The following is a 17238-nucleotide window of genomic DNA, read 5'->3' as shown; positions in this document are numbered from 1 at the left end:
ACAAGATTCACATAATTTAATGGCATCTAAATGAATTCACAGAAATACACCCAGCATTCCCAGAGTAAAAATCTTCTCTTACCATAGGTAAGTAAATATGAGTGCAAAGTAATGAGACTGTTGGTGGGCGAGGGGAGATGGGAAGGGTATATGATTTTTAAACTAAAGCTATAGGCAGTTCCAGATGAACTGTAAACATTGTAACACCTCTGGAATAACTCTTAGCTTTCCTACCCGACTCTTCTGAAAGATAAGATGACCTGGATGGGTGGGATCGGGGTGGGTGGGAGCGAGGTCAAAGCAGGAGGGGATGTCTGTATACGTATAGCTGATTCACTTTATTATACAGCAGAGACTAATACAACATTGTAAAAGTAATTATACTCCAATTTTAAAAAAAGCCATCTGAACATCAGGTTCCTATGTATAAAGCACATGCCTTCATTTTTAAGACATTATTTCAGGGTCACACTTTAACCTGTGAGTCCGGATCATTTGAACTTTTTCTTTCAGAGAAAGCCAATACTTAATGTTTTGGTTGGAAACAAAACCAACCTAAAAAGTGACTAGGAAAACAAACACTGCCCAGTCCTTCTGAACAGTGACTGGTCAATGAAGTGGCAGATGGAGCATGACCACATGTTTGTTCTAGGGTCTACTGTCTGGATGTCCCCTTAGATCCAGCCATAGGGCGCGCATGACTTCCCACCAGCAAAGCCCCTTTTGGTTCAGATTTGGAGCCTTATTCAGGCAAAGTATGTGAAATACTGTACTGACCTTTATTTAATATTTCTGGACTGGCTGGAGCAAAATGCTCCACGAGGACTGGACCTCCCAAAGTGCCCCAGGATTCTGGTGGGATTAAATACAGTTCTGGGGTGTTTGGAAGAACATGATTCAGTCCCAAAAGTTTACAGGAGGGGATGGTCATCCAGAACTCAGGACATGAGAGTCCCAAGAGACAGAAGTGCTAGGGGCAGAGACCTCTTTGGCATAGGCTAATATGTTAAAGAGGACTTGGAATTATACAGAGAAATAAGAAATTCTCTATTTTAAATAATTTTGAAATGTTAACACATGGTTAGAACTGAAATTGAAGTGAAATAAATTCATCAGGCAAAAAGTCTTATATCAGATAAATGTGGCTACCTCCCACTTGGGATTTATTCATGCCTAGTAAACCAAGTGGAGATTTCCTGTCATTTATTTACCCCAGTTTTTCAAAACAAAGCCATTAAATGCATGCTCTAGGTGACAGTCAGGCTTTAAACTGACTCGGGAAAATGTACATTTTCACTTGTTTCACTTAGAGGGTGGAAGTCACTCCCGGAAAAGGTCATTCCTTCTGTCCTTATTTGCATTTGCTGCAACTCCCTCACTCCCAACAAAAGCAACAACAACAACAACAAAAAAACCCAAGCAAAAGAAGCAATAAAACTGATGTCCAAGAAAAACATTTAGTTTGAAAAAGAGTTGAAAAATGCAGCCTTGGAAGAAGTACTGCTTACATGGGATTGTTCAACAAATTCCTGTTGTGTGAGGTTTGGCATATACTTTCTAAAAATATAAGCATCTGGGGAAATGAGACAAAGCCCAGGTCTTGGACCAAATGAGGCACACAGTGTGAATCTGTTAGTGATTATATCCATAATGAAATATGTGCCCAAATTTAGCAGCACAAAATCTAATACAATACGAAAGCCCGGCAGGCACCATCCTTACCATAATATATAGCCAACAGAGAAGGTACATATGGCGGCCAGTCCGCTGCTCCTGCTGGGATACACGTGGTGTGATGTCCTCATCTCGATTAATATAAAGGGCAAAACCGTTGTGTGCTGCAAAAGAACAGAGACCAGGTGACACAGGTTCTTAGCATCAGCCCTCAACAGCTGTTTTGCCATCACTAGGAGAAAGGATAGTGTTATTTCCTAGTAAAAGTGCCTCAGCACTGACCAGTATATGGCTTGTCTAAGTGGTAGAATGGACATGAAAACATGTAGTCCGGCAATTGCTCCCCTGGTTTTTCTTCTGCATCTTAGTTTTTAAAACTGTATTTTCTTTATTCTCATTACAGGAAATTATAGAAAGATGTAAAGGGAACAAACTAGAATATAATAAAGGAATAAAAACAACCACTGTTCATATTTTGCTATACGTCCTTCCCCCCTCAACTTTTTGTTCATATTATTTATACACAATTAAGATCATACCGTGCATCCCATTTTATTTGGAATTACAGCATAAGAATTTTTGATATGAAATTTTAGAAATAATTTTAGAACATAAACCCTGACCAGAGCTGCTGAAAACTCCATTTTATGGATGGATCAACATTTTTCTATCTATCCATCTATTTATTTTTGACCTCACAACATGGCTTGCAGGATCTTAGTTTTCTGATAAGGGATGGAACCCAGGCCCCAGGAGTGAAAGCACTGAGTCCTAACCATTGGATCACCAGGGAATTCTGTGTACCAACACTTATTTAACTGATTTTTATTCTTGGTCATTAAGTAGTATAAGATTTTTCAATTTTTGCTTGAATAATTTTAATTTAAATAATTTTAAAGATATTCATTTTAAATCAATATCTTCTGTAGAAATTCTTGTTATTTCTTAACTGATGTATTGATGATTTACAATACATTATATTGGTGTCAGGTGTACAACATAGTGATTTAAATTATTTTCTTACAGTCAAAGGTTATGATTTTAAGGCTGTTGATACATAATGCCAAATTATGTGTGAACCAGCAGCAGGTTAGAAAAGAAGGCCATATTAGCTTGCAGAAAGGATGTTCTGGCTTGTACCAGCAGTGCATGGATTTAGATACGATGTTGGACGAGGCACTCCAAAGAAGTTGCATGGAATATCTCCACTTGTTTTTTGAACCCAGTGGCCACTCTAGATTCTCAGTTCAGTGGGCCAGGATAGGGATAAAACTTTTCCCCTCCATATGGTAAGAAGAAAGGAAGGTCAAGCACTTCTGACATTGAAATTTGGTGGAAAGACACAAGGGAAAAAGAGCTTCTTAGGTAAAACTGACTCAGGATATAAATTTACCTTCCTTCACTGGAGAGTTTTCCAAGAGTAAGAAGACGGTGGAACTGATAACTGAACCACCAGCAACTTTGAATTCTATTGAGGATACTCCTTAATGGTCATGAAAGAGGCTTTGTTCTGCTCTTGCTGTATAGTTTGCATGTTCTAGGAAAAGGCAGGAAACTGTATGTTATGATTTTCAAACTCTAATAAGTACTGTCACAAAATGGAACCAGGTGACAGGTAGACCTGGGCAGGAAAGACACAGTGGGGATAGCGAAGGGAACATCTTTGGAGCAACTCACTGTTTACATTCATAGAAAAAACAGGATATTGTAAGAAATGATAAGACACTGGCAATTCTTTGCTTTAAACTTTCTCTTCTACATAATTATTCTGACTGCCAATACATGGCAATTAGACTATGGTATGCCTATAATGTCAGGTGGGTGACTCCATAGTTGGGTGGCTTTATATTTCCTTATCCTTTGTTTCTCTGTTATTGTTTTAAATAATTAGTATAATTAGCTCTAAAGGGAACCACACAAAATGTACACGTGTTAATACAGAGATGGTACGTATTTTAAAGACCTATTTCATTGTTTTTTTTCCCCAGTATAATTTAGTCACCTCAGATAATGTTGGCCTGGAATTTCACCAACAATTTGAGATGCCAAAAATAGTTCTACTATAGTGATTTCATGTAAAAAGTCAAAAATATAGTTAGCAATAAGGCTGAGACTTCTCAGATCCCACGTAGAAGAAAAATCCCTGCAAATCAAATGTTTACTCTAAAGATAGTGGTGACTCTAATAGTCTGTGTGGGTTATAAAATGATATTATTTTTGACTTTTTAATATTAAATATATCTAAGCTCTACTTCTTACTCCATTGCATCACACTTAGTAAAAATTCACTCATTTTTCCATAAATTTGTATAAGTTCCAACCACTAATCTGAATATTTTTACCCAGTTAACATTATTTTACCAAGCCTATTTGCTGATCATCAGATGTCAAACCTGGAAAGGTTAAGATGTCCTTTGGTGATGCCAGGCCAAAAAAAAAAAAAAAAACAAAACCTCTTTGAAAAACGAAAATCTCTCCAGGTCACTTCATTTCTGGCATCATCGCCATTAAAAAGGAGCTATTTCTTCCATCAGCGAGGACAAAAGATCTTTCTGTGGCTAGCTGTGCCCACGCCAGTTTTGACCAGGGGCAAATTCTATATGAGAGTAGTAACAGCTTATTATGTAGAATTTTCATGCACTAAAGAACATATATCCTCTTTTCTAAAATTTTATAATGCAAATTATGTTTACTGATAAACATTACATATTAACAAAAGTAAAAATAATGTAAAATATTTACAGCAAGTATAAATGTTTCTCTGCATGTAGCTAAAGTCTTATGACTAAAGAAAAGATTAAAAAAATCTATGAAAGGCCTTGTTGAATCTCTAAGTTACCTTTGGCAGCTAATTGTGACTCAAAATCTGTAGCAGCAAGAGGAGCAATTACTTCAGAAGTAGGGGTACAAGAAATTCAGTTCTAATCCACTCCCAGGCAACACTGTTTCAATGACTTAAGAACCAGGAAAGAAATATTCAGCTCCATTTAAGACCAAAGGTGCACAAGAGTGGTAAGCTTACATTTTGTTCACTGTGGTATTTGTAGCACTTAAAAAAGAGCCTAGCACATAGGAGGGGCCCAGTAAATATTTGTGGAGACCATTTAATCTTTGAAACAACATCCTAAATGAGAGTTACTAACTCTTTTCTGTAGATGGGATTAACAAAGACTCGGAAAATTTAACTGCATTTTAAAAAATTATTTATTTGTTGTTTTTGGTTGCGCTGGGTCTTCGTTGCTGTGTGCAGGCTTCATCGAGTTGCAGCGAGTGGGAGCTACTCTCTAGTACGGTGCGTGGGCTTCTTAACTGCAGTAGCTTCTCCTGTCACAGACTACGGGCTCTGGAGCCTGTGGGCTTCAGTAGTTGTGGCCCACCAGTTTAGTGGCCACCCCCAATACCCCCCGGCATATGGAATCTTCCTGAACCAGGATCAAACCTGTGTCCCCTGCACTGGCAGGTGAATTCTTAAGCACTGGACCACCAGAGAAGTCCAAAGGCAATAACCGCTGTGCCCTACTAAGTAAGTCTACCAAGTGTTCAAGACCAGTTCTGTTTCCATTATGTCTTTAAAAGATATCAGAGATAAATCATGTTTGACTCAATAAGCTTGTGGCAGTACATGATTTAAGGTCACTTATGTTGTCTCTCAACAAACCAGAACTATTTTTTTGGTTAAGCCTCAATATAAACAAAAAGATTTTCACTGTGAGAAAACACATGTTACTAAATGAGTTCTTTCCTGTGATGTATAGGCAGTCAGAAGAATATCATGGACGAAGGATACAAATACAAAGTGCTTGCTGCTGCTGCTAAGTCGCTTCAGTCATGTCCAACTCTGTGAGACCCCATAGATGGCAGCCCACTAGGCTCCCCCGTCCCTGGGATTCTCCAGGCAAGAACACTGGAGTGGGTTGCCATTTCCTTCTCCAATGCATGAAAGTGAAAAGTAAAAGTGAAGTCACTCGGTCGTGTCCGACTCTTAGCGACCCCATGGACTGCAGCCCACCAGGCTCCTCCGTCCATGGGATTTTCCAGGCAAGACTACTGGAGTGGGGTGCCATTGCCTTCTCCGACAAAGTTTCTACAAAAGTCAAAAGTCCTAATTCACTCCTGTCACATGCTACATGCTTTTTAAATAATTTTTTTAGTCAATTCACTTTTTTTCCTTAAATAAATATATTTAAAGGAAAACTTACAAGGTTTATAAACTCTCCTAAATGGAATATATTAATAAAAGATAATCACAAAAACAAATAACAATGAAAACTAATTGATCTGGATAAATATTCAATAGACACGTTTGCCCGTTTGATTCCGAAGCCTGCTCTGTATGTGGTAAGTACGAGTGTTAGAATTAGAGGGGCACTAAAGACATGCATGTAGAGCTGGACAAAACTGACTGACTTAGTATGCATGTACAAAGACAAGCCAGAATGAAATAGAGACCCTTCTAAATGAAATCAGAAGGATTGAAAGATAACTGAGAGAGAATTACCTTTTCACCAGGTGATTCAATACTATTTAATGCCAGGGCCCTGTGCCCTTAAGTTATCTCAAATACCATCTGAGCCACACATCTATACCCTGGAACAGATTACCTGTAAACTGTACCTGTACCTTCTAAGTGCTGATTTGATTTAGCGGTGGCTGCGCAGGCACAGGAGGGCCAAGAGGAGCCACTCCATGTTCAAGGTCAGGAGGGGCGGCAGTGAGGAGATACCCCTCATCCAAGGTAAGGAGCAGCGGCTGCGCTTTGCTGGAGCAGCCGTGAAGAGATACCCCACGTCCAAGGTAAGAGAAACCCAAGTAAGACGGTAGGTGTTGCAAGAGGGCATCAGAGGGCAGACACACTGAAACCATAATCCCAGAACATTAGTCAATCTAATCACACTAGGACCACAGCCTTGTCTAACTCAATGAAATTAAGCCATGCCCGTGGGGCAACCCAAGACGGGCAGGTCATGGTGGAGAGATCTGACAGAATGTGGTCCACTGGAGAAGGGAATGGCAAACCACTTCAGTATTCTTGCCTTGAGAACCCCATGAACAGTATGAAAAGGCAAAATGATAGGATACTGAAAGAGGAACTCCCCATGTCAGTAGGTGCCCAACATGCTACTGGAGATCAGTGGAGAAATAACTCCAGAAAGAATGAAGGGATGGAGCCAAAGCAAAAACAGGATGTGACTGGTGATGGAAGCAAGGTCCAATGCTGTAAAGAGCAATATTGCATAGGAACCTGGAATGTCAGGTCCATGAATCAAGGCAAATTGGAAGTGGTCAAACAAGAGATGGCAAGAGTGAATGTCAACATTCTAGGAATCAGCGAACTAAAATGGACTGGAATGGGTGAGTTTAACTCAGATGACCATTATATCTACTACTGCGGGCAGGACTCCCTTAGAAGAAATGGAGTAGCCACCATGGTCAACAAAAGAGTCCGAAATGCAGTACTTGGATGCAATCTCAAAAACGACAGAATGATCTCTGTTCGTTTCCAAGGCAAACCATTCAATATCACAGTAATCCAAGTCTATGCCCCAACCAGTAATGCTGAAAAAGCTGAAGTTGAATGGTTCTATGAAGACCTATAAGACCTTTTAGAACTAACACCCAAAAAAGATGTCCTTTTCATTATAGGGGACTGGAATGCAAAAGTAGGAAGTCAAGAAACACCTGGAGTAACAGGAAAATTTGGCCTTGGAATATGGAATGAAGCAGGGCATAGGCTAACAGAGTTTTGCGAAGAGAACGCACTGGTCATAGCAAACACCCTCTTCCAACAACACAAGAGAAGACTCTACACATGGACATCACCAGATGGTCAACACCAAAATCAGACTGATTATATTCTTCGCAGGCAAAGATGGAGAAGCTCTATACAGTCAGCAAAAACAAGACTGGGAGCTGACTGTGGCTCAGATCATGAACTCCTTATTGCCAAATTCAGACTGAAATTGAAGAAAGTAAGGAAAACCACTAAACCATTCAGGTATGATCTAAATCAAATCCCTTATGATTATACAGTGGAAGTGAGAAATAGATTTAAGGGACTAGATCTGATAGATAGAGTGCCTGATGAACTATGGAATGAGGTTCATGACATTGTACAGAAGACAGGGATCAAGACCATCCCCATGGAAAAGAAATGCAAAAAAGCAAAATGGCTGTCTGGGGAGGCCTTACAAATAGCTGTGAAAAGAAGAGAAGCGAAAAGCAAAGGAGAAAAGGAAAGATACAAGCATCTGAATGCAGAGTTCCAAAGAATAGCAAGGAGAGATAAGAAAGCCTTCCTCAGCGATCAGTGCAAAGAAATAGAGGAAAACAACAGAATGGGAAAGACTAGAGATCTCTTCAAGAAAATTAGAGATACGAAGGGAACATTTCATGCAAAGATGGGCTCGATAAAGGACAGAAATGGTATGGACCTAACAGAAGCAGAAGATATGAAGAAGAGGTGGCAAGAATACACAGAAGAACTGCACAAAAAAGATCTTCACGACCCAGATAATCACGATGGTGTGATCACTCACCTAGAGCCAGACATCCTGGAATGTGAAGTCAAGTGGGCCTTAGAAAGCATCACTACGAACAAAGCTAGTGGAGGTGATGGAATTCCAGTTGAGCTATTTCAAATCCTGAAAGATGATGCTGTGAAAGTGCTGCACTCAATATGCCAGCAAATTTGGAAAACTTAGCAGTGGCCACAGGACTGTAAAAGGTCAGTTTTCATTCCAACCCCAAGGAAACGCAATGCCAAAGAATGCTCAAACTACCGCACAATCGCACTCATCTCACACGCTAGTAAAGTAATGTCACAATTCTCCAAGCTAGGCTTCAGCAATACGTGAACTGTGAACTTCCTGATGTTCAAGCTGGTTTTAGAAAAGGCAGAGGAACCAGAGATCAAATTGCCAACATCCGCTGGATCATTGAAAAAGCAAGAGAGTTCCAGAAAAACATTTATTTCTGCTTTATTGACTATGTCAAAGCCTTTGAGTGTGTGGATCACAATAAGCTGTGGAAAATTCTGAAAGAGATGGGAATACCAGACCACCTGACCGGCCTCTTGAGAAACCTATATGCAGGTCAGGAAGCAACAGTTAGAACAGGACATGGAACAACAGACTGGTTCCAAATAGGAAAAGGAGTACGTCAAGGCTGTATATTGTCATCCTGCTTATTTAACTTATATGCAGAGTACATCATGAGAAATGCTGGGCTGGAAGAAGCACAAGCTGGAATCAAGATTGCCGGGAGAAATATCAATAACCTCAGATATGCAGATGACACCACCCTTATGGCAGAAAGTGAAGAGGAACTCAAAAGCCTCTTGATGAAAGTGAAAGAGGAGAGTGAAAAAGTTGGCTTAAAGCTCAACATTCAGAAAACGAACATCATGGCATCTGGTCCCATCACTTCATGGGAAATAGATGGGGAAACAGTGGAAACAGTGTCAGACTTTATTTTTTTGGGCTCCAAAATCACTGCAGATGGTGACTGCAGCCATGAAATTAAAAGATGCTTTCTCCTTGGAAGGAAAGTTATGACCAAGCTAGACAGCATATTTAAAAGCAGAGACATTATTTTGCCAACAAAGGTCCATCTAGTCAAGGCTATGGTTTTTCCAGTAGTCATGTATGGATGTGAGAGTTGGACTGTGAAGAAAGCTGAGTGCCAAAGAATTGATGCTTTTGAACTGTGGTGTTGGAGAAGACTCTTGAGAGTCCCTTGGACTGCAAGGAGATCCAACCAGTCCATTCTGAAGGAGATCAGCCCTGGGATTTCTTTGGAAGGAATGATGCTAAAGCTGAAACTCCAGTACTTTGGCCACCTCATGCGAAGAGTTGACTCATTGGAAAAGACTGATGCTGGGAGGGATTGGGGGCAGGAGGAGAAGGGGATGACAGAGGATGAGATGGCTGGATGGCATCACCGACTCGATGGACATGAGTTTGAGTGAACTCCGGGAGCTGGTGATGGACAGGGAGGCTTGGCGTGCTGCAATTCATGGGGTCACAAAGAGTCGGACACAACTGAGCGACTGAACTGAATGGTGTTTTTGCCAGAAAAAATGGAGAAACAGATGAGTAGGAAGTTTAGGTATGGATGGAGTAACTTAATGGTATTTAAGAAGATTTAAAAAAACGGATTTATATAACACAAGAAGGGTCTGGACTTGCTATGGGGAAAATACTTTATTTGTGATGGCATTTGGTAATCTATAAACTAAAGGAAAGTTTTATAATAAACTTTCCTGCAGAATAAATAGAAGGATTAAAATACATGCTGTGTGATGGTACAAAAGTAGAGCAGATGAATCAGGAGACTGCTCAAGATTACTTTAAAGTTCTAGCATCTGTGGTTATAGTCAGAATGTGTAATACATAAAATATTAAACAAAATTTGAAGACTTTCACCTTCCATTTATTTGGTCTTTCTCCTGGTTTCCAAAATATATAGATATTTAAAGAGAGCATTAAAAAAATTTTTATTTGGCTGCCCTGGGTCTTAGCTGCAGCATATGGGATCCAGTTCCCTGATCAGTGATCAAACCCAGGCCCCCCCTGCATGGGGACCACAGAGTCTCAGCCCACTAGACCACCAAGGAAGTCCCCAAAATATTTTTTTAATAGAAAGGTACTGTTTCCATAGCATATAACATGGATTAAAAATCATTTCAATGGACATTGGGGCACATTTACCTTTTCAAATAACTAGTCATAGAAACAACTTAAATGACCAGTGATGGAGGAATGGATAAAGAAAATGTGGTCTGTATATACCATATATACTGTGGAATACTGTGCTATGCTGTGCTTACTCGCTCAGTTGTGTCCAACTCTTTCTGACCCCATGGACTTATAGCCTGCCAGGCTCCTCTGTCCCTGGGGATTCTCAGGCAAGAATACTGGAGTGGGTAGCCATTCCCTTCTCCAGCGGATCTTCCAACCCAGGAATCGAACCCAGGTCACCCGCACTGCAAGTGGATTCTTTACCAGCTAAGCCACCAGGGAAGCCCAAGAATACTGGAGTGGGTAACCTATGCCTTCTTCAGGGGAACTTCCTGATCCAGGAATTGAACTGGGGTGTCCTGCATTGCAGGAGGATTCTTTACCAGCTGAGCTACCAGGAAAGTCCATCGCTTAAATATTGGATCTTAAAAAAATGGTACAAATGAACCTATTTACAAAACAGAAATAGAGTCATATATGTAGAAAAAAATTTATGGTTACCAAAGGGGAAGGGTGAACAGGGATAAATTGGGAGATTGTATGTATTTTGACATATACACACTACTATGTATAAGGCAACTGAGTGGCATGTGTAAAACAAAGAACTAATAAGAACCTACTGTACAGTACAGGGGACTCTACACAATACTCTGTAATGACCTACATGGGAACAGAATCCAAAAACAGTGAATATATGTATATGTGTTGACATAAATGCCTCACTTTGCTGTATAGTGACACAGGACAGGAAAAGGTCTGTTTTCATTCCAACCCCAAAGAAAGGCAATGCCAAAGAATGCTCAGACTACCACACAGTTGCATTCATCTCACATGCTAGTAAAGTAATGCTCAAAATTCTCCAAGCCAGGCTTCAACATTATGTGAACCATTAACTTTCAAATGTTCAAGCTGGATTTAGAAAAGGCAGAGGAACCAGAGATCAAATTGCCAACATCTGCTGGATCGTCAAAAAAGCAAGAGAGTTCCAGGAAAACATCTACTTCTGCTTTTTTGTCTATGCCAAAGCCTTTGAGTGTGTGGATCACAACAAACTGTGGAAAATTCTTCAAGAGATGGGAATACCAGACCACCTGACCTGCCTCCTGAGAAATGTGAATGCAGGTTAAGAAGGAACAGTTAGAACTGGACATGGAAAAACAGAGTGGTTCCAAATCGGGAAAGGAGTATGTCAAGGCTGTATATTGTCACCTTGCTTATTTATCTTTTATCCAGAGTACATCATGAGAAATGCTGGGCTAGATGAAGCACTAGCTGGAATCAAGATTGCTGGGAGAAATATCAATAACCTCAGATATGCAGATGACACCACCCTTATGACAGAAAGTGAAAAATAACTAAAGAGCCTCTTGATGAAAGTGAAAGAGGAGAGTGAAAAAGTTGGCTTAAAGCTCAACAGTCAGAAAACGAAGATCATGGCATCTGGTCCCATCACTTCATGGCAACAGATGAGGAAACAATGAAAACAGTGAGAGACTTTATTATTTTGGGCTCCAAAATCACTGCAGATGTTAATTGCAGCCATGAAATTAAAAGACACTTGCTCCTTGGAAGAAAAGCTATGACCAATCTAGCATATTAAAAAGCAAAGACATTACTTTGTCAATAATGGTCAGTCTAGTTAAAGCTATGGTTTTTCCAGTAGTCATGTATAGATGTGAGAGCTGGACTACAAAGAAAGCTGAGCACCGAAGAATTGATGCTTTTGAACTATGGTGTTGGAGAAGACTCTTGAGAGTCCCTTGGACTGCAAGGAGATTCAGCCAGTCCATCCTAAAGGAAATCAGTCCTGAATATTCATTGGAAGGACTGATGCTAGAGCTGAAACTCCAACCCTTTGGCTACCTGATGCTAAAGCTGACTCATTGGAAAAGACCCTGATGCTGGGAAAGATTGATGGCAGGAGGAGAAGGGGTCGACAGAGGATGAGATGGTTGGATGGCATCACTGACTCCGGACATGAGTTTGAATAAGCTCCAGGAGGTGGTGATGGATTAGGAACCCTGGTGTGCTACAGTGCATGGGGTCACAAAGAGTCGGACGTGACTGAGCGACTGAACTGATGATGATGCAGAAACTAACACAATGTTGTAAATCAACTACATGTTAATATAAATTTAAAAAGACACACACAAAAAAGGTTTTCTTCCTTGGAAGCAAAAACGTCTTTTGAACATGAGGGGTTCCAGACCATCCCTTGCCTAGCTGGATAATGAGAGAGCTGGCCATCCTCTGTCCACTGATTTGCATCAGTAGGGCACAGGCAGACCTTTGGGAATGTTCTCAAGGTAACGGATGCATCAAATCGCTGTCTGAGCTAGCTAAAAATGAGACTGCTGGGGACGTCTGGCTTGCTGGATTCCAGTGGCGTAGTGCTCATGGTGGTCCCCATGTGAGTAGAACACAGTTCTTCCCCTCATGATTGTCAGGATAGGTTTTCTTATATTCTACGACAAATTTTGATCATAAATAAAAAATTGAAGGATGGCTGTGTGTGTGTGTGTGTTTGGAGCCCCTGCATTCTTGTGGGTACTTGGCTGCAGGCAGGGTGAGAGATGTGATCAGACTTGCCTGGGAGCAAGGGGTGAGGGACAGTCCTTATGATATCCTAGCAATTGACTGCTGTTGTTCAGTCACTCAGTCATGTCTGACTCTTGTGACTCAATGGACTGTACCCTGCCAGGCTCCTCTGTCTATGGAATATTCCAAGGCACGAATACTGGAGTGGGTTGCCATTTCCTACTCCAGGGGATCTTCCCCATCCAGGAACTGAACCTGCATCTCTTGCATCTCCTGCATTGGCAGATGGATTGTTTGTCACTGAACCACCAGGGAAACCCTCATAAATTATAAATAAAAATAATATGGAAAACAGCTCTAGGATACAGAAGGCATACACTCCATATTTTAACATGAATATTTTGTTCCTTTGCTCTGCCACCCCTTAACCAGACTAAAAGGGGATTAAAATAGAAATTTCTGTGCTGTCATAAAGCAACAAGGAATTTCCAACTTTGAAGTTAAAGCCCATTGTATTAGCAAAACATGATCTAAAACGATAGGAAGGGTGATATGAGAAAGACTGGCCCCCTCCAAAAAAAAATCGCAAAACACTGACAGATTCTAACCTTTGCAAAGCTTCTGGGCTCTCCAAATAAGGCAAACGTTTGATGAACACAGAGAAAAGCAGCGCTGGGTGGGGCATGCGCAGAACTGGGGTGGGGCTGCTCCTGGAGCAACCATAAATTCAGTCAGTGGATGTGCCCAGATGGCAATGTCAAACCGGGCAGCTTGGAAACAAAGCTGAGGCAGGCTCTAAAAATCCTTAATTTTAAACTCTGAAAACCGAACCAAATGCTTTCTCTTGCCACCAAAAACTGTCATTATTAACTTTATTAATTGGTCAGCTCAAAATCTGCCACCTTCCCTCACTCTCTTCACAATAGGGATATTTTGGTGTGTTTTTTACCCTCAGTAGTTTCCAGTCTCTAGGAGTCAAATGGAACTTCCCCGTGTCAGGGGCCTCCCTCTCCTGAGAGCTAAGGTGCTGGCTTTAACGTGGTCACACCAGCACAATATGATACAGAATCTCCCCAGAAACACCAGAGCCTTTGAAATTGTGCCTTTTCTCTGTGGAGCTGGATACCTGTCACTGCTGGCTCTCAAACTGTCCGAGATACGCTTACACAGGCTTCTCAGAATGAGGTTAGAAATGTGACCCAGGGTCAGAAACGTAGATTCAGATGGAACCAATATTTCTTGAGTGTCAGTATGTTCCAGGCACTTCTAAAATGCTTTATGGACTCAATACTAAATTTGGGACTCATCCAGTTCTAACATTAGCCCCAGCAGCTCTTAGGATATGGTTTTAATAATTAGGCCAAATAAACAAAACAGAGTCATGCATTGAACCAAGACATGCGTATCTTTGCAATTAAAAGCAAATGATGCATCACAGAAACAATTAACACTGGTACAGTGGTACCAGGCTATGATTTCTACATTTAAAAAGCACTTTCAATATGACTCGAGGGAAGTTAGTACCTCCTGCTGAGTCTTGCTAGTGAAGGTATCCACAAGGTGCCGAGGCTCTGTGGCATTACTGGAAAGCTCCAGAGCGGTGCCTTCTTTTCAGCCCAGCAGCCTGTGGGCCACTAAAAGGAATTTTGTGAATGTGGTTCCAGAAATAACCCATGTCGTATCTTAAAAGGTAAGAGTGACCTGGAAGTGACCCCATAGTCACTTGTTCCATGAACATTTCACAATTAGTATCTGTGGTTCGCACAGAATAGCAATGTGAGGATGACTGGTCTGAGATGATCAAGTGATTACAACATGATGTGCTACACACAGATGTGCACACTCAGGAGAGTGCAACAACTGGTGTAGATGTGCACACTAGGGACGGTGCAACGATTGGGGTGACCTGGTCTGCTGGGGTAGGTTGAGGGAAAGCTTCACACACCAGAAGACATTTCAATTGGGTGTTTACATGTGACTAGGGCTTCACAAGTAGAAGAAAGGGCACAGGAAGAAGTTCATTTTCCAGCTCAAGAAGAAGAAAAGATGTAAAGGCACCGTACAGACCACTAAGGAACCATCACCATGTCACAGGACATGAAAGAGCACGAAGAATGATGTCTGGACAGCTGAGGTGGGCAGAAGCCAAATCGTGCAGTATTTTTACATGGACTCTGTTTTTGTAAGCAGCAGAGGTAGCTCTGCTTAAATTCCTCCATACAGCTGGAAGTGCACGGACGTAGGAGAAACATATTTGGGTATTGATAGTAGAAAGGGCAATATACTTTGGCCACTTGATCCAAAGAGCTGACTCATTGGAAAAGACCCTGATGCTGGGAAAGATTTGAAGGCAAAAGAAGCAGGTGGCAGTGCATGAGATGGTTAGATGGCATCACCAGCTCAATGGACATGAATCTGAGCAAACTCCGGGAGATAGTGAAGGACAGGGGAGCTTGGCAGGGTCTCAGAGAGTTGGACATGACTTAGTGACTGAACAATAATAAAGCAGAAAGGGCAAGCTGGAGGCAGGATGGAGGACAGACTGCAGAGAGGAGAGATTTGTTTACAGACAACGGTCCTCTCTCCTTCCTTCCCTTTGTCCTGCCCGCTCTTTCCTCAAGGCAGGAACCTGACTCTCTCCATGACTTTCTTCTAGGTCTTCCTCAGCCTCCTCTCTCCCTTACCTCTCTACAGCTTCCTCACCTACAGTTTCCCCCTCTTTACTTCTCTTTTACTTTAATAATTGCCATACTACTGGAAAACAGTACAAGGGAAAGACTAAAAAAGAAATCTGGTTTTCATTTTATTATTATTTTATTGGAGTGTAATTATTTTATAATGTTGTGTTAGTTTCTGCTGTGCATTGAAAAAGTTCTGGCAAACATATATGATAGGTTAAACAAGCCAATGACTTCATTCATCTCTGTCTTATGTTGCTTCCCCCATCATTCATTATGTGCAGAAACACTGCATATACAGTAATAAGAATGTTTATCATTTCCTAAGCTTCTAATACAAGCTCAGTTTTATATTCTAAACATTTCCAATCAGCATTATATTTAATTCTTAGAGCAACTCTAATTAAACATATTTTCATCTCCATTTTATAAACGGAGAAGTGAAGGAACAGAGGGATGAACTTGTCAGAGGTTACACAGAAGTAGGCAATGGTGTAGCCAGCCTTAGACCTCAGATCTGTGAGTGTGAAAGTCACTCAGTCATGTCCGACTCTTCGTGACCTAATGGACTGTAGCCCGCCAGGCTCCTCTGTCCATGGGATTCTCCAGGCAAGAATACTGGCATGGGTAGCTGTTCCCTTCTCCAGGGGATCTTCCCAACTCAGGGATTGAACCCAGGTCTCCCGCATTGCAGGTGGATTCTTTACCATCTGAGCCATCAGGGAAACCTAAGAATACTGGAGTGGGTAGCCTATATCCCTTCTCCAGGGGATCTTCCCAACCCAGGAATTGAACCGGGGTCTCCTGCATTGCAGGTGGATTCTTTACCAGGGGAGATACCAGGGAAGTTTGTAGACCTCAGATCTACTAGGCTCCAAATCTGTGTTTTTTTCCTGAGTGACACATACTGCTCCCCGAACTAGCTTGTTTGTTCATTCACTCAATTAAAAGCTTACTGTACTCCTGTCATGGGCAATTCACGATTTCATGTATTTAAATATATTCCAGGATAGAGGAGACAAGGATCGTTGCCCCAATGGATGGCTGTTCTCAGGAATGCATTTCAATTTTGTTGTTGTTGTTCAGTTGCTATGTTGTGTCTGATTCTTTGTGACCTCATGGACCGTAGCACACCAGGCGTTTCAATTAGGCAAATACAAATGTGGTGTCTCTCAGCTCAGAAAAGTCATTAGGACTGCATAAGTATTATATGAGATTCTGTAGTAAAAGTGACTTATACACTACATGCAAAAATAACTGAGAGAGATTTTGGGAGATCTCTCACTTAAGACAAATTGCTAAATGATATTGTCTAATACCTACTGCATGCCAGTCCTCTACGTGGATTCAGTTCAGTCGCTCAGTCATGTCCAACTCTTTGCAACTCCATGGACTGCAGCGCACCAGGCTTCCCTGGCCATCACCAACTCCCAGAGTTTGCTCAAACTCATGTCCAAAGTCATTTATATCTTACAGTGATCCTCTGAGGCATATGTTTACATCAATTCTGTTTTACAAAAATCGAGGCACAGGGAAGTTGACAAAGTTGCTCTGGGTTCACCAACTGGAAGGTAGTGGGTTTGGGCTTAGACTTGGGCAGTTTGGCTTTC

At 41.3% G+C, this 17238-nt stretch overlaps 1 protein-coding gene across 3 annotated transcripts in view; it reads right to left on the bottom strand.

Moving 5' to 3' along the window:
- AIG1 (androgen induced 1) overlaps positions 1-17238 on the bottom strand; it is a 272208-nt gene that overhangs the window by 38995 nt on the left and 215975 nt on the right. For all 3 annotated transcript variants that reach the window (XM_086318129.1, XM_086318130.1, XM_086318132.1), the window contains exon 4: positions 1723-1838. In XM_086318129.1, the coding sequence (XP_086174255.1) occupies positions 1723-1838 (116 nt within the window). The remainder of the gene's footprint in view (positions 1-1722; positions 1839-17238) is intronic.

Source organism: Bos grunniens, chromosome 9, assembly GCF_055505025.1.
Source record: "Bos grunniens cultivar Pamir isolate PY7600 chromosome 9, Bosgru_T2T1.0, whole genome shotgun sequence".
Taxonomy (NCBI): domain Eukaryota; kingdom Metazoa; phylum Chordata; class Mammalia; order Artiodactyla; family Bovidae; genus Bos; species Bos grunniens.
Note: the sequence above shows the minus strand (reverse complement) of the source record. Positions and strands in the feature narration are given on the sequence as shown.